This window comes from Penicillium subrubescens (genome assembly GCF_028828155.1).
Source record: "Penicillium subrubescens strain IBT 31985 chromosome Unknown utg000004l_segment0_segment0, whole genome shotgun sequence".
In the NCBI taxonomy this organism is placed as follows: domain Eukaryota; kingdom Fungi; phylum Ascomycota; class Eurotiomycetes; order Eurotiales; family Aspergillaceae; genus Penicillium; species Penicillium subrubescens.
In genome coordinates, this window is record NW_026643154.1 from 2,755,962 (window position 1) to 2,777,333 (window position 21,372).

The 21,372-nt window shown below is 52.3% G+C and overlaps 7 protein-coding genes across 7 annotated transcripts; 4 read left to right on the plus strand and 3 right to left on the minus strand.

The window, feature by feature from the left end:
• Nucleotides 1–964: 964 nt before the first annotated feature.
• On the minus strand, nt 965–3,013 carry N7473_006044 (uncharacterized protein; the record flags this gene model as incomplete). Its single annotated transcript, XM_057151984.1, has 3 exons — nt 965–1,228; nt 1,292–2,802; nt 2,989–3,013. 3 exons carry the CDS (start codon nt 3,011–3,013, stop codon nt 965–967), a joined length of 1,800 nt encoding a protein of 599 aa, XP_057009789.1.
• A 1,815-nt stretch (nt 3,014–4,828) lies between these two features.
• Nucleotides 4,829–6,325, plus strand: N7473_006045 (uncharacterized protein; the record flags this gene model as incomplete). Its single annotated transcript, XM_057151985.1, has 1 exon — nt 4,829–6,325. One exon carries the CDS (start codon nt 4,829–4,831, stop codon nt 6,323–6,325), a length of 1,497 nt encoding a protein of 498 aa, XP_057009790.1.
• Nucleotides 6,326–7,375: 1,050 nt separating this feature from the next.
• N7473_006046 (short chain dehydrogenase/reductase family protein) lies at nt 7,376–8,499 on the plus strand (the record flags this gene model as incomplete). The annotated part of the gene is made up of 2 exons (XM_057151986.1): nt 7,376–7,412; nt 7,496–8,499. 2 exons carry the CDS (start codon nt 7,376–7,378, stop codon nt 8,497–8,499), a joined length of 1,041 nt encoding a protein of 346 aa, XP_057009791.1.
• Nucleotides 8,500–9,599: 1,100 nt separating this feature from the next.
• Nucleotides 9,600–10,436, plus strand: N7473_006047 (glycoside hydrolase family 134 protein; the record flags this gene model as incomplete). Its single annotated transcript, XM_057151987.1, has 5 exons — nt 9,600–9,805; nt 9,855–9,883; nt 9,946–10,072; nt 10,149–10,276; nt 10,336–10,436. The coding sequence occupies 5 exons, from the start codon at nt 9,600–9,602 to the stop codon at nt 10,434–10,436; spliced, it is 591 nt and encodes a 196-aa protein (XP_057009792.1).
• Nucleotides 10,437–10,598: 162 nt separating this feature from the next.
• N7473_006048 (P-loop containing nucleoside triphosphate hydrolase protein) lies at nt 10,599–13,071 on the minus strand. The gene is made up of 3 exons (XM_057151988.1): nt 12,954–13,071; nt 12,737–12,887; nt 10,599–12,680 (listed from the first exon to the last, which is right to left on the minus strand). Exons 1-3 carry the CDS (start codon nt 13,042–13,044, stop codon nt 10,664–10,666), a joined length of 2,259 nt encoding a protein of 752 aa, XP_057009793.1. The 5' UTR covers nt 13,045–13,071; the 3' UTR covers nt 10,599–10,663.
• A 380-nt stretch (nt 13,072–13,451) lies between these two features.
• N7473_006049 (uncharacterized protein) lies at nt 13,452–13,643 on the minus strand (the record flags this gene model as incomplete). The annotated part of the gene is made up of 1 exon (XM_057151989.1): nt 13,452–13,643. The coding sequence occupies one exon, from the start codon at nt 13,641–13,643 to the stop codon at nt 13,452–13,454; it is 192 nt and encodes a 63-aa protein (XP_057009794.1).
• A 1,603-nt stretch (nt 13,644–15,246) lies between these two features.
• Nucleotides 15,247–21,087, plus strand: N7473_006050 (uncharacterized protein; the record flags this gene model as incomplete). The annotated part of the gene is made up of 1 exon (XM_057151990.1): nt 15,247–21,087. The coding sequence occupies one exon, from the start codon at nt 15,247–15,249 to the stop codon at nt 21,085–21,087; it is 5,841 nt and encodes a 1,946-aa protein (XP_057009795.1).
• Between the last annotated feature and the right edge of the window lie 285 nt (nt 21,088–21,372).

Genomic DNA, 21,372 nt, shown 5'->3' on the forward strand with positions numbered 1-21,372 from the left:
CGAGGCGTCAACCCTGGCCCAATACTCTTTTTCTTCTTCTTTTGTTTGCCCAATTCCTCCAGGGCACACCAATGGTTCACAAATTTATGGTGGATACCAACTAGGCCATCGGAGGGGGGAGGTGATTGTTTGTCCTGGAAACCGGTGATAAGGCCTGTTATTGCCTATTTGGGATTCTGATGTCAACACGTTTTCTTATACACTAGTTGTTCTTTACTAATGTATGACTTGGGGTTTTATACATCGTAGGTAATGGAGCTGGGGATAAGAAACACTTGTACAGTACGTAGTCTGTATGGAGTACATACCTACGCTATGTCCTCGGTCCCTACTTGTTAGAAGGACTGTACAGTAGCATTAAGAATGAGTAGTATGTAGTGTGGTAAAGGATTTCCCTAAACTGTAGCTACTTAGATTTTTTTTTGGGGATCCCTGATACCCTCTGGCTGTGAGATGAGATGGTGGGAAAAAGAGGACTTCTCACTAGCTTGCTCAAGGATGCACTACACTGCCTGTACACGAAAACCCGCAGGATGGCATCAAAACCCCTAGCACCGACATTGGCGCTGACCTCAATAAGACCGACGTCCTGTGTACAACCTCGACAAAACTGCAGACCCATGCCATTCCGCATTGCGAAGGCAAACCAAAGCATGCTCACTAATCCAGGGGAACCGGGAATAAGCTATATCAAGTTGACTTTGATTCAAGTGCCTCCACACAGCAACTCATCCATCTGCAGAGAGAACCCTACCTAGCAAGGTCCATCCAGGCCCACTATGTACGGAGACGCAACGCATCTCTAACCAAAAAAAAAAAAAAACCACGCTCAGACAACTAGCCAGTCTAGATCGAAAGCCGTAACGCACGGCTTCCTCGCTTAAATAAGAATGGGAATGAGAATGAAAAGAAATCACAATGCCAGATCTATACAGTGCTTCAAATCAAATCAATTCAGTTCATATCATGATAGCGTCGTCGAAGCTGACGTCGGCCGCACTTGGTAGTGGAATAACGCCCAAACACCCTTCAGCGCTTCCACGCGGTCCGCACCATCAAGGATATCGTACCACCTGGTACGCTGTAGCTTGAGAACGTGCCAGGGCTGGTCTGAGTCGGACTCGGGGATGATGGCGCTGGAGCCGTTTGTGAGGACGTCGAGGTAGCGTTTGTGGACGCGGAGGTGTAGGAGGGAGATGTGGTGGTTGATGGAGGAGATCATGTAAATCTGAGATAGAACGGGTTAGTCGATGATTTGAGAAGGTTGTATGGTGATGGGTATCATTCTTACATCGTCATATGAACTCTCCTTCGCTTTGCCAATCTGCATATACCGCATTCGCTTATCCCACAGACTTGGACCGGGTTGTAGGATTTTCCATTTCTCCGCACTGGATAGCTTCCGCATAGCACTTGGCCGGCGAGCCAACGAGGCAATGAATGGATGCTCGAACTTGTGTCGCTTGCGCGCACTTTCGACCTCCTCCGCCGGCGACGACGGTTTTCCACCACCCTCCTCGAGCATCGAGTCTGGCAGCGGCATCCCACCTGCGTTCCTGACTAAATCATCCAGGATCCCGTCATTCGGCGCTCCACCAAACCGTGGCGCTGTCGTCCACCACCTGCCCTCACCGGGTCGCAACTCAACCGCGCCCTCGCGTGCGCGTTCCTGCGCGGCGAGTAACATTCCACCCACTTCGCGGAACAGATCGCACACCTCCGCAATACCAGCGCCCGGCGCATCGGTCGTACTGCGGAACCCAGTCTCTGGCCGACATTGTGCGATAAGGACTGGTCCTTCGAGGATACCGCTGCGGGCGATGGTGCGGTCCCGCGGGGAACGGGCGGCGAGGAAGGATTGCCGCACGGGGAAGTGGAGACTTTGTACGGTGAGACGGGGTGGGAGAGTTGGCACGGTGACCTGGCAGCCAAAGGGCCAGGCGATCATCTCGACGAATCCACGGATGGTCTCGTCGCGGATCTCGTCGGGCATTTCACTGCCTGCCCCGACACGCCGGCCCGTGTATCTCTTCACCATTGGCTGGGAGGCCTGCTCGCTGCCCTCGTTGTCAGTGCCATTGGATGGCGGGGAGGTATCCATCGCGGATTCATCCTCGTCCACGTCCATTGCGGGCTCTGCTGGACCAGGCTCGCCGAGATCTGCGGATGCATCGTCCGTGTCCATCAGCTCGTCGCCTTCCCCATCCACCGATGTGGTCGCCGTTGGCGACGCCGGCCGCTCAAAGTAGTTATCTAGACTTGTATCCCAATACTGCGCCATATGTTCCAGACCTGTCCAGAACTTTCTAGTCTGGGTCACCCGCACGCGAGCGCGGCCCTCGCGGGGCGGCAACCGGGCGACCTCGCGGAACGTATCCTCGTTATCCAGCGATAGCTCATTCTTCAGGATCTCGAAGCGGTCTTTGGGCGGGTAGGGCACGCCATTGCTCATGAGCGGGAGCGCCTTATCCTTATCCTGGTCTTGGTTCTGGTTGGCAGCGACGGATGGGACTTCCGACTCGTCTTCCCAGGGCAGCGGGGGCAGCGATTGGGCCTGATCGGCCGGGAACATGCGGCGGACGTCGACATCGGATTCGAGATGGACATTCAACGGCTTGAATCGATCGATGGTAATATCCTGTGGGCGCTTGATCGCAGCCAGCAGGCCAAAGAGGTCGGGGAGGGTTGAGTCGGCATCGTGGGGGACCACGTCGGGGAGGTTGTAGACGGGGAAGTCTAGCGGGGTTGGATTGGAAGGAGGATTGCGTTCCTTCTCAGGCTCTGAACTGGCCGAGGGTATACCTGTGAGGTGAACAGAGACATACAAGAGTTAGCTGGGCAAGTCAATGGAAAGATGAAGTTGTCATGAGGGAAGGAGAGAAGAATCTAGGGCGTCATAATTCCCAAGCGCAGACATTCCGGGCGCCACTGACGGGGGGCACGCTTTTGCACCGCGGGGAGACCGGAGGGGAAAGAGGAAGAGCTTACCCAGCCCGGGACCCCAGCCAAACATGGTTTTCTTGCGGTGAAACTGATGGGAAAATGAATGGGTTACATGCTCTGGGGGATGGCCAGAGGAAGGAAATTGGGTATCGCGTGGTCGCTGGAGGAGAGGGAAGATGTTTACGATTGGAAGTGGCAGTTGACGTTGCGGACTGAAGACTCGAGTACTTTTGGGCCAAAAGTGGAGAAAATCGGAGGACCAACAGTCAATCCGCAGTCATCAGAGTTTGGGTTGATGCAATTTGAGTAGTAGAAGAGAAAAAAAAGAGAATTGATCGAGACACATGTAATATGAATGTGAATATTGATTACATTGTTTCGAATCAACAGCAGACAATAAACTTTGAGCCTGACAATCACCAAAGAAGAGACTTTGTGCCTGTCCCGACTGCCGGTCCGGGTGCCTGACTGAGCCCCGACCAGCAGAAGAGTAGAACATCACCAGTACTGTACTTTGTCGGTCACTAGGACATTGTTTATGTATTGTTTACCTGTCGTAACTCATCTACTTCTAGGTCATCGACTCAATTTTAATAGTAGAATCACCCTCACTCAGCATGCGTAACCCCGTCGTATCCAGACTCCCCCGATGCTCGAACAAGTTAGACTTTGGGCTGGTGAAACGGCGTGTGGTTGGACCAGTCCAATTTGCAACTTTGGAGTGTCTCGAATAGCCAGCCTTCAAACCGCCCACTTGTTTCGGTGGACAAGTTAGGAGTATACCTCAAGAGCGAGGATTGAGAATAATGGGCAGAGCTGCGAGGGGAGAGCAATGTTCTCGATTATTGAATCTTGGTCTCGACCTTGTTGGTGGATGGGGATGGGGGTATAGACCAGCTAGGGGTTCTGATCTTGCTGCCTCATGCACCGGCCTCCCAAAATCGAAGTTGTCGTGTGTGGCATACGTTTGGACCTGTGAAGAAAGACCGGAAATAGAGTAAAGGAGCCGGCACACAATGGACCAGTAGGAAAGTTGTGGTCGAGTATAGTATCGCGTGGGTGATGTTGTCCCGTTCCAAGTCGCTTTGAACCGTGTGTCGACCCTGAATAAATAATGTTCCTAGACATTAAAGTTAATCAGTTGAACCAATGCCAGCCTTAATAACCATCAGGACTCAACAATCAAGTATCGATCGCATAGTGCAACACTCCCGTGACGAAGTGGTTTCTGCAGAATCCCCCAGCCATCACAATGATCGGCCTGACTGTAATCCAACTGATTGGCTTGTAAGGGGGTCGGGAGGGTCATTCCGGCTCCACTCTAACTTGGACCAATTCGCTCCGTTAAGCGCTGGGAGTCCCTCGACTCCTTCTCACACTGGAAGAAGCGCCAGCTTCAGAACGTGAAACAATGGCCCCCCTGGAAACAACCCCCAGAGGCTGGCCGAACGATGGAGAGAGGAGGGTGGTATAAAGAGACGGGGGCCGGGATCTGACGTGATGTGTTGCTATTTTTTCCTCTCTGGCCCCGATGCTACCAAATGCAACAAGCATCTCGAAATAAGTGGTGTGGTATGTCCTCAAGAGAAAAAGAGTCTGGCTTCAAGTTTTCGACTTTTTGGAAATCCGAGTATCGTCCTGTAGATCACGTGTCAGGCCATCGGGGGATAACAAAGAAGGTCGAGATGAGAACTGCGCTTTGTTGACCACTGCTCTCTCTTCTCATCCTTCATCCTTTCGAGAGCTTCTTTTTGTCCCGCCGTTGTCTTCCCTTCTTCAGTCATCCTTTCATCCTTCCTTTGTTTTTTCATCTTCGATCCATCCAAGTCAAAACCGCCAAGATCCTGGTTTCGCCTTTGATCCCCAGCCTGCGGGCTCGGTCGAGATGGTGATGGCCTTGTCGAAGGGTCTTGCTGTCTCTGGTGCGCCATCTCGGGCAGACCTCGGCTCAGCGTCGTTAACCTTGTCGACAGCGGTGACGATCATGTCAGTTGTGACTGAAACGGTCCATCCGACGTTGATCGTCACTGAGGTGACCACAGCTGGGAGTTCGCAGTTGGAGACGTCTCGGACAAGCGCGGGGCAACCGCAGAGTGAAACGAGCTCTAGCCTAACAGTGCAATCAGGTGCCGTCCAAACAGACGCAAGTGAAACGGATCAAACGCAGACTGTACAAATGGCCCTGTCAACAAGCTCAACCATCCCGCAGCTGACCGTGCTGGTGCCTGAAAGTACCACTACTGCAATGACCACAGCAACATGGTCAACCGATGACCCAGCGTCCTTCTCTGCGGCTGCGGCGCAAAGTTCAGTATATCTGCCTCCCGTGGTAGGACACTCGAACGCAGATGCACAGACCAGTTCTTCAGAGCTGCTGCCAGTGTCCTCCTCCTTCACGACATCTGTACAGTCCAGCACTGCGTCCTCCCCACTGGCAAGTGCTACGGCCAGTACGGCCAGTACAGTGCTTGATGTGACAACCACCATTCCCACAACCACCAGCACCCAACTGAGCTCCAGCACATTAATCACCTCAAGCTTTGTCCCGATCGTCTCTTCTTCCGCCAAAAGCCAATCTTTAATCTCCTCACCCTCACCTTCACCTTCCTCCTCACCAGTCGGAGCTATCATCTCAAGCTCAGATTCAACCACTGCCCAAACCAGCGAAAGCCAATACACCTCCCATGTGGGCGCTATCGTTGGTGGTTCCGTTGGTGGTGCTGTGTTTGTCGCCCTGGCCCTACTAGCCTGCATGCTGTGCCTCCGCCGCAGACGACAAAAGGCCCCCATCAAACCCCTGGGCAGCCCGAGAAGAGGCCTGCTACGCAACAGCAGTGACTCCCTAACCACATTCCGTGGTCCCCAAGGCTGGCACGGCCAGCAGGATAGCCAGTCCTCCTACCCGATGGGCCCCATGTTTTCGCCCCGGGGTAACACCATCTCTTTGGCCCCCGCCCCCAACCCGGCGCTGGCGGCCTCTTACCAAGGACCGCCCCCCGTCACCATGTTTGTGCACCGGGATTCTGGACAAAATCCCTTCTCCGACCCAGAGCATAGTCCCGTGTCGCCAATAATCAACGTGCACCCTCCTTCCCGCACGGCGTCCACCTACTCCCAATCATCATGTGAGGGTGGCCTGGGGTACCTCGAAAAATACGACTATGAATCGCCCACCCGCAGCTCTCGCTATGAGAGTATCTACTACCCCGATGACAACGTCGCCACACCAATTCTCCCTGAGGACGATAAGCTCGCCCCGCTGGAGACTTGCAAGACGCGCCTCAGTACACGCAGCGATCCGTTTGATCTCGAAATTCCACGAAAAGTCCTGCATGAATGGCCTCTGCCACCACGACCAACTCCGTGGGGCGATAACTTCTGAACCGTGTCCCCCCTTTCTTCCTTTCCAGCCCCCGAGGGCCTTTCGTGCAAATATTGCAGCCATTATGCATTGTCGGAGTTTTTACGGAATACCCCCCACTCGTTCTTCCCAGTCTTGTTAGAGTTCAGCGCTCTGCATTGTTTTTTTTCTTTTCGCACTGCCTCCATGATTTATTATTACATGTGGAAAAAACGGGTTTCATGACTGCATACATGCTACATACATGCTTTTCGACGATACATATGAAGATGGTTTAGGGTGTTTGTTTTCCCTACAAAGGCGTTCCAACTGAGTGATGCGTGGGCTTGGTTTCTGGGATGCTTTTTTTGTCAACACATTTTTAAGCGTGCATTTTTATCTGATCTTTCCGGTCCCTTCAAACTTTATTCTTATTTTTGCACTCTTAGCATGGTGTTTACATGGAGGGCATATGAATACGATACTTTTTCCATCTCAACCCTGTTCTTGTCCCGTAGTAGCTAATGAGTCTGCTGTATGTAGGGATCTCGTTGTAGCTGAAGGAATCAACTATATCGCCACCTGAAGAATTATAGCCGAACTGGTTGCTTGGTACAGTATCCTGTGGAGTCTGCCCCATACTTGCAGGGGTTCATTTCCATGTGGTCATGTCGATCACCCCAGCCTCATACATACGGTACCTTAATGGTGAGGTACTGTACTGTGTACTAACCTCTCAGACGAGATATTGCTAAGAACGGAGCCACCCCCGTTCTCAACCAAGCCTAGTTCTACTTAGCCTACACGAGTCAGTTCCCCAACCCAATAATTAGACTATGGTCGGTTCTATGGTTCACGATCAAATGTCAAATTCCAGTGCCATTTTTACGCGCGGACCTCGGCTTTCCCCGCATATTCCATTGGTCTACCATCCCCGCTCTCTTTGATTTCCCGGCCGTGCAGATTACACGGTTCCCACTTTTTAGAGCTGATGCTGATGGGGTTCCCTTTTGATTTAAACTCTCCTGGCTACAGTTCAAGTGGATATTCTTTCATCACTGATATCAAGAGCACTTGAGAAATTATCGCAAAATGGCTTCGCCGGCGAAGAGATGGCCCTCGAGAGAAGGTATGTCTGCCACCTGTGCTACTAACTGCCTCCATTCCCGGGTAAATACCTAGTCCCCAGACAGAAGCTAATTCTCAACCCAGGATTCACGGCGGACGTCGTATCCAACATCCTCCACCACACCGTCCTCAGTCCCTGGAAAATCCTCCCCATCCTAGCCCTAGCCCAATACACCACCAAAGGCCGCGAACTCCTCGAATCCCGCCCGCACCTCCTCAAAGCCCTCAAAGCCCTCGCCTCCATCGCTCTCATAAACCGCCTAACAAGCTGGCTCGACAACCGGTCCATTAACAACAGCGTCAACGACCACTACGACTGGAACCGCGAAATCGTCGTCCTGACCGGTGGCAGCGGCGGCATCGGCCAACGCATCGCGTCCCTCCTCGGTTCAAAGGGAATAAAAGTCGCAATCCTAGATATCACACCCCCAACAAACCCACTCCCAAATAGCGTCCGTTTCTACGAATGCAATATCACCTCACCCCCTGCCATCGCCGAAGCGGCGGCTAAAATCCGAGCGTCCTTCGGTCGTCCAACGATCCTGATTAACAACGCCGGCATCCTCACCGGAAAAACCATCCTAGGAACAACCGAGGAAATAACCCGCCGCATGTTCGACGTAAACACCCTAGCACACTACTGGCTCGCGCAAGAATTCCTGCCAGACATGATCTCCTCCAACCACGGCATGATCGTGACAGTGGCCTCGCAGGCCGGATACACCGTCACGCCCAATATGGTGGATTACTCCGCGAGCAAGGCGGCGGCAATCGCGTTCCACGAGGGTCTTGCTGCGGAGTTGGTGACGAGGTATTCGGCGCCAAGGGTACGGACTGTGCTTGTTACGCAGGGATTTACGAGGACGGCGCTGATTGCCAATTTGACGCCTGAGAATACGTTTTTGAATCCGCTTTTGTATCCGGAGACGGTGGCGGAGAGGATTGTTGAGCAGGTTTTGAGTGGGCGGAGTGGGCATGTGCTTGTTCCTGGGGCGGCGGGGAGTATTGCGCAGAGGTTGAGGGGGTATCCGCTTTGGTTTCAGCATTCATTGAGGTGTCGGTTGGAGAGGTTGATGAGGGCGGAGTAGGAGAGTAAAGTTGTATAGGTGATTGGGGAGGGTGGAAGTGGATGGTTGGTTAATGGAATCAATGGGGAAATCGGGATCGGATATTCTCTTTTCTTTGGTGGGTTTTGGTCGGAGTATATGAATTGAGTGACCTCTTTTGCAAGCTTCTCAACGCTAGGTATGATTGCCGTTCTACTATAGCTCTTAGTGTAGTGTAAAGAAACCGAATTGGTCATCGTAGTCAGACCATGCAGGATGCCTCATAATCTGCGTAATCTAGATTACCGCTTTCGTACATTATCATATGGAATGACGCTATTGATCTCCGCTAGGGAGACTCTTGAAAAGGAAGAAGACAGGGATTCAAATCCTTCATAATAGTCTCCGCCTATGCATTCCCGAAAGAGGAAGCATCCCGCCTCAATTCACGTGCTTAGAAATGCCCCGCTAGGGTCCTTGATGTTTGAAACGGGAGTTTGATAACGCCTCACACAACTTAACACTGCAATTCGTTACTACCAAAGCGGGTCACAGGTTTACAGTTCAAAGATTGCGGGAAGTAAAAGTATGTTCTACATACAATGCGTTTGTGGGGTACATATGCATTGCACTACTGTATCCTTGCCATCCTCGTAGTATGACTTCATCACCATGCAGCTACAGTAACAAAAGCCAGAAAGAATCTAAGGAAAACAACTATTTTCCCCTTCTAGAAGCAGGCTAATCAGTGAAATAAAGTTTATTTGTTTCTCCACATCCAACACGGAATTCCACTGCCCCTGTTTCAAGTCATAAAAACTCCGAGGCTTCTCCATAGGGCTATACTGTAACTGCGGATACTTCGGAAGTGTTATTGATCTCAATATACATTTGTTACGCGATGTCTTAGAAAGACGGAATCAATCTATGTGTTGCCAAGACATGCCATAACACGATTCGAAACGATTGGATGATCCCTTCCAGTCTATACACGGAAGTAAGAGTAAAGGCAACAGTGATCACAGCAACATGTATAAAAGGAGATGTGATTCCATCACTCGTCTCTATTGAATTATAGTCATTCAACCTTCAATATCAATTCACAAGGACCTCGAGATTTCGCCTCTTACTCCTGTTCAAAAATGCAACTCCTCACTCTTCTGAGCGCCCTGGCATTTGTGCCATCTGTGCTCTCGGCTTCAATTCCAGGACCCTCTGGAGGGCTGAACCTGGTGGCTCGCGATGGTGATCGAGGCCACTACACTGTTTCTGGTCTTGGAGCTCGCAAGCAGGCTATTCTGAATGCTGGTGGTAACACCCAGGATTTGGCGATTGCGATGCTAGAGACGTAAGTCGACTTAGTTGAGGTTTTTGATATCCCAAACTTATCGTTTTAGTAATACTATGACCACCGACTACACATACGGTATTTCTAGCCCAATCTCTCAAATTTTAGGTGCCCATTATTTCTAATCGGGTTATCTACAGGTGACGGCAAGGCTGGTGATGCTACCAACTTCGGCATCTTCAAGCAGAACTGGCTTATTTTGCGAACCTCTGCATCCAAGTTCAAGGGCCAAACCGAGGCTCAGGTATCCAATGGTGCCATTCTTAAGTAAGTATTCTGGGCCTCGGTATTTTAGGTCTTCCACCACCGATAAAACACACCGAACTAACATGACGAATAAAAGCTCTGATCTGAAAAAAGACATCAAAGCACGGCACGACGGCCAGAAGCATTACGGATACGACGTCTGGTTTGCCGGACACCGTAATGGAGCGTCTGGACTTCAGAACCCTTACACCGACGATATCAAAGGTATGTCAGAGCTATCAAGGTACATCGATATGTGGATATATGGCTTACAAAGGAAATAGCCTACAAGGATGCAGTTGCATGGATCAAGCAGCAGATCGAGAGCAATGCCAGTTATAAAACTGATGATACTCGCTTCTGGGTGCAAGTCCACGCAATCTAAGGGTCGGTAGGATGTGGCTTGGTTTTATCATCAGTGTCGGATACTTTCACCTTCTAGGTACTTTGTCACCGCAGACTCATCGGCTGGACCGAGGAAAGTGCCACGGGTAGCCACTTTCTGTGCCAAATGCGCCCTTGGGTTTGAAGGTTATATGAACGGTGCTAGGCCTGGTGATTTCTGTTGATTTTTCTGTTAGATCAGTCTGGGTATTAGAAGCAACAATGATATTAATCATTCCACCTCCTATTTACAAATTCCCTCCTTGAAGAAGATTCGAGGTGTCTAGTAGGTAACCCATTCATGATGACTAGAGTATCAGGGTGATCAGGTCCAAGAACTCGCTCACAAATTTCCAGTATTTCCAGCCTCATCTGTTCCGCTTCTTCTAGCCGCCCCTGACCATGGTATATTGATGCCAGAGTACCCAGACAAGTCAGGGTGAATGGATGCTCCATCCCTAGTTTCCGTTTCACGGCCTTCACGGTCTGTAATTGTAGATCCTCAGCTTCTTTCAAGCGTCCCTGCTTGAAATATGTCCTTGACAGATTCCGCATACGGACCAAAGTAGAGGTATGATCTGGCCCAAGAATGCGCTTGGAGATTTCTATCTCTTCGATCCCCAGCATTTCAGCCTCAATTAATCGTCCCTGATGTCGGTATATTGCTCCTAAAATATCAGTAGCAAATATATATCCCGGGTTATCTATCCCGAGACCCCGTTCAAAGTGGTTCTTTGCCTGCATGGCTAGTCTCTCCGAATCCAGTAGGCGACACTGGAGATAATAGGTCAATGCTAAGTCTGACTTCACGGCGAACACATGTAGATCTGCTGGCCCTAGCTCTTTCTCTAGGGCATGGATCACGTGCGTTTGCCACTTTTCCGCTTCGTCAAATTGCCCGGCATTGAAATATACCGAAGCGAGAGATGCAATACAGTGGATTGTCCTCATATCGTCTGGGCCAAATAGTCTCTTCAGTGATTCGATAGCGGTCTGCGTCATTTGTATGCCACTACGGACGTCTCCAATCTCCGAGGCGTACTGTCCTGCATTTTCAAGGAGTATGGCCCATTCTGGTATCACGTCTTCTGGCATCTGGACAAAAGCGTGTTTCACATGAGAAAATAGCAACTGACACCGTGCCTCGGTTTCAGACATCTCAGATGGAAAATGAGCGGATAGTCTCCGGACAAACGACGCTTTCCAGACGTCCAGCTGTTGCTGAGCTTTGAGCCAGTCTTGGATGGCTAGCTGGACAAGCCGGTGCATTTCGAAGGTCATTCCTTCAGTGCTGATGCTTATTAGGGAATAATTTCTCAATGCAACGACATCCTCCTCGAATGTGTCGATTAAGGCGAATTTGCCGTGTCTATTGTGACTGGAACCGGGTGCATTGAGGGGATCCGCGTCATTCGATCCGGGTTGATCACGGAGGACTATGTCAGGGATTCCTTGTCTATCGAAAAAGCTCATCAGAGCTAGCAAGTCCGCTGCCGTACGCCTCACTTGACGAAGATGATCAAAGGTGATCTGCCAAGTGAGAAAAATGGCATTCCTCGCTTCCCGGTCTCGGCGCAGATGGCCCCCTTTGTGACTGAGAAGAATGATCTTATTGTCATCGCTTTCCTGGAGGTATTCCAGATACCGTGGGACCGAGACACGGGGTGCTCTTTGCTTGATATATGTTGCGGCTTGGATGATTGCCAGCGGCATGAAATCCAGTGCTGTAACTAACTGGGAAGCTTCTCGAGCATGGAACTGCAATTTCCCCGCTAGCTTCTTGCTGAACAGGGCTGCTGCATGAGTTTCGCCCATCGGCTCGACGATAACAATATCTTCGTCTTCGACGATGCTGGAAATTGCATCTGTGCTTCTGCTCGTCACGAGAATCGAACCAGGCAGGCTCTGAGGGAAATATTCCCAGATAGTTCGCTCTGAGATGCCCCTTGAAGCGTCTTCTGGCCTGCTCTGCCTTGCAGGTGGTGGTTGTTGAAGAAAAGTATCGTCATCGAGATTGTCGAGGATGAGAAGCCATTCCCCCTTTTTCTTATCATGCAACCAATCCTTAAGGAGTTCAAAAATGTTCGCATTGCGATCTCGCCGACCGGGGATTTTCACACGGTCAGCAATCTCTCGACAACTCTGCTCGAACCGGGTCGAGTTACTGGCATGGATCCAAAATACCCATGTCGTCGGCGATTGATCGCGCACACGGTAGGAGTATTCGATGGCAAGTTGTGATTTTCTTCCGAGATGTTAACTGCGGCTGCCCCTCGCTGTCTTCATCCGGAACCAACATACCCAACACCACCCAGGCCGACCAGTGCCACCCTAGATGCTGGCACCGAGACCTTCTGCCTAATATCATTGTCGAGTATCCCACAATCAAGGAAATCTGGATCCCGACGAAAAGGAACCGTTGAGAGTGGACTCGGCGGGGTTTCTGGTCGTTCTTACGCCGGCAGAGGCCGTTAGTCCCATCGGGCACCTACATTTCAAGACCGTCATGATGACTTACCCGTGCCAGAATAAAAATTTGCGTTGATCGGGCCACTGTTCGCTCCGATCTGAACTCCGGAATTTGTATCGCCGAATGTTGCACGGTGCATGACTGTCTCGACAGATGGCGCTTGAGGTTTGGGTAGGATGGTTCTTTTTCCTCGGCCGGCTTGATTTCAGCCCTGAGAGCGCTAAGCGCCGCATATGAAGACATAGGGATTGGCTAGGGGTGCATCTCACATGGCATGGGCGCGTAAGCCTGGAACTCGGGGTGATGTATGGCCTCAGCCAAGCGATTTACTCCTAGGAAACATTTTTAATACATTGAAATCTAAAAAAAGGGATGTATGTCTCTATTGACCCAAACAATCGTTGCACCTAAACCATCTACCCTAAAGCCCAGTTGCCGCTTACGCTCTCCTCCGTGAAACGAAAGGTCATTTCATTCTTCAAACGCAGCTTCTTACTACTGCCACTATCATGGCTACCCTTTGGTTGTTTCTCCTGGCTGTCGGCGTCACTTTCGGCGTCCCTGCCAGCCCCCACGGCCGTCTTGGGTTGGACCAGGTTCGTCAGATGCGGGAGTCGAAGGTGCGCCTGACCTTGACCGGCTGGATGTTTGCTCCTGATAGGGTTCAATTTCGTGTTTGTGATCTTCTCGGTAGTCTGTCTTGTTGGCGGCGTTGTGAATGCTACCTTCTGCTTCCATGGAGACTGGCTCTATGCTCGAGAATTTTGGATCTCCCGGGCAGTCGTGATTGCATCTCGGGGACTTATTAGCCATGTCAGAGATTTTCTAGGCCCCAGGCACCGGCCACAGTGAGGAAGTGGTTTACGTTGTTTATTCTTCTTCCGACACTGGTAGGCTCAGTAACATTTCGAAGGATGCCGACGAGCGAGCCAGCTCTGAAAGTACGCTTGCGGAACTGCCTGAGAGTTTATTGGCCTCTGCTGCTCCTAGCCAACTGGAAAAATACGTTACGATCCAGCGAGAGATTCTACATATCGCCCTATTTGCTTTATCTCAGATTTCACGAGCGATGGCTGTATTGACAGCGTCACTAATCATGGGGTTAAATATGCTCCATTCAATCTTTGCCCAAGCGGGGGAATGGCAGAAAGTGAGTGTACAATACAAAACAAAATAAGTAGAACGAAAGGGTGGTAATTTTCTGCATTTTTATTCTCGGTTGCCGGGCTTGAGTATTATTACTGTTGTCTTGCTCAAGGTCCTTAGTAGGGATACGGTTCACCACTACCCAGACCATGTTGCTTTCCTAATTCATTTAAACGCTACCTACCTAGTGGATAGGGTGACAGATATAGAACTGTACAGGGTACTCTCCGTTAATTCTTGTTGACCCCCGCTGAAGTACATCCAGCCATGTGTCTCGGTAGGTCCCTGTGGTAAGCTTAACGAGCGGGCTTGCTTGTAGATGAAATGACGCAGGGGTCGGACTCGGCTATATATATCGTGCCTCGAAGCCTCCATTGTTAGCTACTAACCGTGTAAGGAGTCATTTGGCCACCTACATTGTTAGTGTAGGACCTCCGATCCTAGGGATGTACGGTAATTCTATCCAATTTTTTATTTCTCTAAAACTACAATATATTCCACTGAATCAACTTATTTTATACAGTCATCCATCACCATATGTAATGATCTTTCCGAGTGACGAATCTCCGAGTCCCAACCTCCCCCGGTCCTTTTGGCGGCACGTGCACTTTGGCCTCACCGCGATTTTGATTCGCTCCACTTGGCTGCTGAACAGTTGTTCATCGATGCCCACCAGGGAAAATTTCTCTCACCTCTCTTGTCTTCTGTTCTGCAGAGAGTCCAAGAGCTTGGATCCTGCATGCTTTGCATCCTGTCACTGAACAATCCCATCACATCCTTTCTTTACTCCGAACTGACTACTAACTACACAGTATAAACTCCTCTCTCTCAACCTTGGACCGAGGTGGGACTAGTGCGATCGCCTGGGTAGCAACCAGCCCAGCCAGTCATCGAAGTGGATTTCACCCACTGTAACCAGTCCAGCCAGTCTCCGCTTGGGGCTTTCCGACAAGAAGATCCACGGTTCAGCTCCCGTTGTTTACTACAGGACTGGGCCCCCCAAACAAACCATAACAATCAGATTCCAGCCACCCTTCCCCGACTTGCTCCATCATCCCATCCATAATCATCACCTCGACATTACTCGACATTCCCGGTTACACCTCACCCTCCCTCTCCCCCCTAACATTCCTCACCACCCCTCTCCACATGGTGGCCTGTGCCGTCTGGGCATTCCTCTGAATCATTGCCCACCATGTTCAAGGCCCTAATGGGCGGGGGCCGGTCGGCGTCCTCGGACGCCCGCAGCACAACCAGCTCCAGCTCCAAAACAAGCCGTCGCAAGACCGATTCCAAGTCTGCCTCAAGCCGCAAATCCTCACGGGGTGACGACCGTGATCGTGGCTTGGGCGACTTGTCGGCCTACCCTCCATCCACCTCTGGCAGCAAGCGCGGTCCACCCAGCATCGCCGGCGAGTCTGTCGCATCGACCTACGTAACCGCCGAGCCCGATATCATTGACTATCCCGATCGCACAGTCGTCGAGCGCACCCCCAAGCGCAAAGACAGTGGCCGCGACAGCAAGAGCTCAAGCCGCCGCGAGCGCGACCGTTCCGAAAGCCGTGAGCGTGAGAGGAGGAGATCGAGCCGTCGCAGTGGAGACGATACCTATGACGATGATCTGGATAGAGAGCGTGAGCGTGACCGTCGCGACCGGAGTCGCACATACTCGGGCGACCATTATGTGCCTCCCATCTCCACGGCCATGCCGTCCAGCGTCCCGGGCGCTCAATTCGCCGCCGACATTGCGGCACCGGGATTCTCGCAGTTCCCCATGCAACAAGACAATGCGATGCACCCGCCTGTGACGACCGCACCGGGACATTCGCCGACCCATGATACTTCGCCTGGGGCCTTCGACCCCCATGTACAACACCAATTCCCTGGTCAATTCCCGTCTGGAACTGCGCAGCCTTATTTCCCACCTAATAACCCTGCGGGCGCTGCTGCAGACTACTACGGCGATCAAGGCCAGTCTGTCAATGACCAACCGGGTGTTCGACCACAGCAGCCTGCCATCATTCCTAACAGCCAAGCACATTTGATGGCAGCTTCGCCCTCGGCTAACCCCCCACCCGAACCTAGCAGCTTAGGTCAAGTTGGTGCGGCTGCTGCGTATTTCACAGATGACATCCCGCATACCGAATCACAGGCCAAGCCACCGACAGATTCATCATCCAAGCCTCCAAAGCCTGGTAAACCGTCGAAACCTAGCAAGCCGTCCTCGTCAAGTGCTATTCCAGCAGCCGCTGCGGCCGCGGCAATGACCTATGGTGTGGGCAACTACGAAGAGTCTCAAGCTGCAGCAGCTTATCAGCACGAGTCTTATTCATCGACAACGGCTCAGCAAACTCACTCGTTCTCGCAGCCGGCTGTGACAAGTACTAGCAAGCCTCCCCATTCACATGGCGTTGGAACTGGCATTGGACTGGCAGCTGCAGGCGCAGCAGCGGGCTACATGGTGGGCCATCAGCATCACGAATCTAGTCCCACCCATTCGTCGCAGTACACCTTCCAGAACTACGAGCAATCCTCCCATGGCAGTGTTCCTCCCTACGGTGCTGATCCCAGCAACGCCATGATCGCGGCCGGTGCTGCTGGTGCCGCAGGGTATGCCGTGCACGCTGCCCACAACCCTGGTTTCTATCCCCACGGCGGCCTAGCAGTTCAACACAGGCACCGTGGACCCCTCACAAAGTTTGTGGATTTCTGGCGAGATCCCGAGGGCGTTGGTCGTTTCGAAGACTACACGGAAACCATCGGTGTGTGCAAGTACTGCTTCGAGCCGGGTACCACCTCTATGAATGCGCCTCGCAAGCATCATTATCACGCGCGCCGCCATTCCGCTGATCGCTATAGTAGTGGAAGCTCATCGCGAGTCAACAAACTCAGCCGGTACCATTCCTCCGAGGATGAGCGACGTAGTCGGAAGCGCTCATCCAAGAAGTCTTCCTCCTGGCTTCCGGGTATGCTGGCTGGCTATGCGGCCAAGTCAATTTTCACCGGCAAGGACTTTGATGAATCTTACAGCGTCCGATCTGGCCATGTCTCGGGTGATCGAGCCTCAACTTACGACCGAGAAGATGACCGGAGGAGCTACACTTCTCGAGGTGTTGTTCGCCGGTCTGGTCGCAGCTCTCCGCGAGAGTATCATTCCGACAGCAAGCATACCCAGCATACTCAACGAACGCGCTCTCGCTCGCGATCATCTTCTCGTTCTGGTCACCACTCTTTTGTGAAAGAGGCTGCTCTCGGTGCAGCTGTTGGTGGTGCAGCCCTTGCAGTAGCGAAATCGCATCGCCGTTCCCGCAGCCGTTCGCCTTCTCGGGCTCAGCGTCGCAAGGATTCCTCATCTAGCACGTCGTTTGTGGACGTCTCCCGACCTTCAGCCAAGTCTGTCAGTGGTTTTACGTCGTTCTTCACCTCCTCATCCGAGAACCGCAAGAAGGAGAAAAAGAAGCAGCGTGCTAAGAAGTCGAGGGGCTTCTTCTCCTTCAATAGCTCGTCTTCCTCTTCGCTCGATGCGGATCTGGCATTTGGCAGCGGCTTGGTTAAGAAGTCATCCAAGCTCCAGAAGAAGCAGAAGAAGAGTAAGAAGAACGAGGACGTTGACGCCGCTCTTATCGGGCTGGGTGCGACAGCGACAGCCCTCGCCGCTTCGTCTCACTTCCGCAACAACCGCAGTACCGGTCAGATGATGACTGCTAGAGATACCCGCCACACTAATTACACTTCCTCTGCCACAAATGAAGATGACGAATGGGTCGATGCCGAGTCGGAGAACCAGTCCTCGTCAAGTGTCAGCTCTGCTTTGGCATTCGGTGCTAGCAGCGCTGAGTCTGGATCCGATTCGAACAGCAGCGGGGGTTGGAATTGGGGATGGGGCAACAAGAAGAAAAAGAAGGACAAGAAATCTTCCAAGGTGGACGCTGCCATGGCGGCTGGCGCTGGTGCACTCGGTGGTGCCGCCATTGCTTCGATGGCTCGCCGCCGCGACAGCCGTCCCCCAAGCGAGGCTGGAAGTCTTCAGCAGGTCTATCCTGTGCCCACCTCCGATCCATCTCGTTTTGATGTTGCCAAGATGTCCCCTTCTGTGGTGTCTGGTAGTCAGCCACCTCTTGTTCGTCCTGGTCCTATTCCTCTGCAACAGCCACAGCCCTACACACCGGTTTCTCAGTCTGTGTACACCACCCAGGGAAGCTTGCCTGGAGCAATTCCTGCCTACAGTCCTGGTGCTGTTCCTCCCATCTTCGCCAATGAATACGACCACTACAACACGGAGGTCCAGGGCTCTCGGGATGCTACCTATTCTCGTGATGACGCAAGCTTTATTGAGCGTCGCAAGCATCATCGAAGCGACTCAACGCCTGTCTTCTCTACGCAAGAGAGTCTCGTGTCAGCCCCTAAGCGCCGATCCACCACCCGTGACCAAGCCTCTGTGTCTTTCGACCTGACCGAAGAGCAAGCTGAGCGCGAGCGCCGCCTTGACCGACGTGACAGAACATCGCGGGATGATGTCCGAGATGTGCCTGTCCAGCTGATTGATCACGAAGAGGAGCTGGCCCGCGAAGAAGCTGCAGGTCGTGAGCGCCGAGAGCGCCGCAAGCTCCGCGAGGAGGAAAAGCGCCGCAGCGATAGCGACAAGGAGAAGGATTCCTCTTCATGGGTCGAAGCAGCTGCCATTGGAGCCATCGGCGTTGCTGCTGCTAGCTCTCTCGTTTCATCTCGCAAGAAGCATGACGAAGATGTCTCCGAAGCTAGCTCACGACACCGGGACCGCCGCGCTGAGCGTCGTGCTGAACGACGAGGTGACTCCTCAGTCATCTCCAAGTCTGAAGTCCCCGAGCTCATCGAGGAGAAGGTCTCGTCAGTATCGAAGCAAAGCCGTGACAAACCATCTTCTCGCAAGTCTCGTTCTCCTCGTCCAGCTCCCGTGCACGAAGATTACGCTGAATTCTTCGCTCCGGAGGAAGTTCGCCACAGTCCTGATCAGAGTTCGCGCGACAAGGACCGCAATCGCGACTCTGGTGAGCCTCAAATCGTCGAAGTAGTGCCTGCCAGCGAGCGAGAGAAGAACAATGATGAGCCCCGTGACGACTTGCCGCAGTTTGCGCAAGAGCCCTATGAAGGCCGTGATCATCTCCCTTGGCCGGTCCCACGGTTGAACTTCATTGATCCTACCCCTCCACAGAGCGTCAATGGTTCTGTTCGTTCGCCTTCGTCGCCCGTCCCTACCATTGAGCCTGTTCGTGAAGAAGAAAAGCCCCAGGAACCCGAACCCGAACCCCAGCACGAGCCTGAGGAGGAATGGAAACGACCCTCGACTGGTTCGCGGGTCTCCTGGGGAACGCACCAGACCCATGAATATGAGATTCCATCTTCATCCGAGCAGGACCCGCATTCCCCTATGGAAGAAATCACCGGAAACTTGTCTATGAGCGAGCTGGACAAGGATCAGCCCAAGGATGTCTCTGGCCAGATTGACTTTGGTAACGACATCGAATTCGCTGCTATTGCTGCTGCTGGCGCCCAAGCAGCTGGCTTCGATCCCTCAGTTGTCATCAATGACCCGTCTTATCACACTCGCACCTCGCCTCCCGGGTCGGAGGATGAAGGCACGTTCTCCCCTCAAACCAAGTGGGCTGTGCCCCCTCAAACAGAGCACCCCCACGGGTTTGTCGAAGGCGAGATTGGCAGCTACGTGCCGAGCAAGTCACAGGATGTTGAACCACCAGTCGAGCATGTTATGGATGAGAAGCCATTCTATGCGGAACCTGAATCGTTCACTCAAGACAAGGACATCTCGTCCTCTCAGCGGCGGGACCGCGGCTCAATTGCGCAAGAGGTCATTGAACAGTTGAATGGGAAGAGTCCGCGCTCTGGCTCTCCTGACGACGATGTCTTCTCCATGCCTGGCGGCTTTGATAGCGGTGTTATTCCTCGTGACCTCCCTCGGGATGATACCCGCTCGGTGTTTTCTGCTCCGCCTGAGCGCGAGTCCGAGAAGAGCAAGTCCAAGAAGTCGCGTCGCAGTGGTGACGATTTTGAATTCCCTCGTGAGATCTCCTCGCGTGAGCGTGAGGTTGTTTCGCAACCTGATGAAGTCGAGGAGAATGCCGGGGAAAAGTCGTCACACCGCAAGCACCGGTCCAAGCACAGCGACAATGACTCATTCTCTGTGGATGATGATGCTAGGTCTGCGATTACTTCTGTCGAGGATGTTGAAAAGTCTGAGCGACGGAAGCATCGCCATCGTTCGTCGCGCGATAAGGACTTTGATGATGCTGCCTCAATTGCATCCTCGCCTGCTACTGCTTCGTATGAAGATGGCGAGAAGTCTGAGCGACGCAAGCATCGCCACCGCTCGTCGCGTGACAAGGACTTTGACGATACTGCCTCGATCGCATCCTCTCGCTACGAGGATGAGGAGAAGACCGAACGACGTAAGCGTCGCTCCAAGCGCGATAGTGATGCCTTCTCTGTGGATGACGACGCGAGATCTGCTATCACTTCCATTGACGATGGCGACAAGTCTGAGCGCCGCAAGCATCGCTCTCGTTCCTCGCGTGATCGGGACTTCGATGACAATGTCTCTGTCACCTCCTCTCCGGCCCGAATCGATGAAACCCGTGAGAAGCGCAAGAGCAAGGACGGCAAGGATGAGAAAGAGAAGGACAAGAGTGGGAGCATCCTGCGCAGCATCTTCGGCTCGCGCGTGTCTGCCCCTGAAGGTCGTACCCGTTCCAACCAATCTTCACGGTCTTCATCTCTAGAGAAACGTCCTTCTCGTGATGCCGTGTCAGAAGCCGGTGTTGACGACGAGAGACGCCGGCGCAAGAAGCGCTCTTCCAGACACAGCAGCTCCAGCGGAGGTGACAAGCTTGATGATGATGCCTCGGATAAGGAAGGTAGTGTACGGGATGACGCGAATCTGGAGGAGTACAGGTCTCAAAGGCAGCAGAAGGAGGAGCGTCGTCGTCACAAATACGAGGAAATAGTTGAATCGGGAAAACGTCGGGAATCTGAGAAGGTATAGCATCTGAATTTTCCTTTCTTATCGTCCATGTTGTGATCTGCTATTCTGTATACACCGTTATGTGCCAAATAGTTGTTCTTTTTTGTTTTGCGTCTTCTTGTGGATGACAGTGTCTCGTCTCGTCTCGTCTCGTTGCACCCTGCGTTGTCTTGCACACTGTTCCATCCACAAGAACCGCTTTTCCATCATACCCCCTTTTGAACATTTTGCACCAAATCCAAAAACAAGAAAATCAAAGCTAAGCATTTTTTTCTGGTATTACTCCATGTGCAGGACGAAAAACAT

Coding starts and splice junctions, on each gene's coding strand:
- N7473_006048 (XM_057151988.1), bottom strand. CDS start 13,044: ATGCACCGTGCAACATTCGGCGATACAAATTCCGGAGTTCAGATCGGA. Junction 12,888..12,953: donor AAATTTTTATTCTGGCACGG/GTAAGTCATCAT, acceptor TGCCGGCGTAAG/AACGACCAGAAACCCCGCCG. Junction 12,681..12,736: donor GTCGGCCTGGGTGGTGTTGG/GTATGTTGGTTC, acceptor ACATCTCGGAAG/AAAATCACAACTTGCCATCG.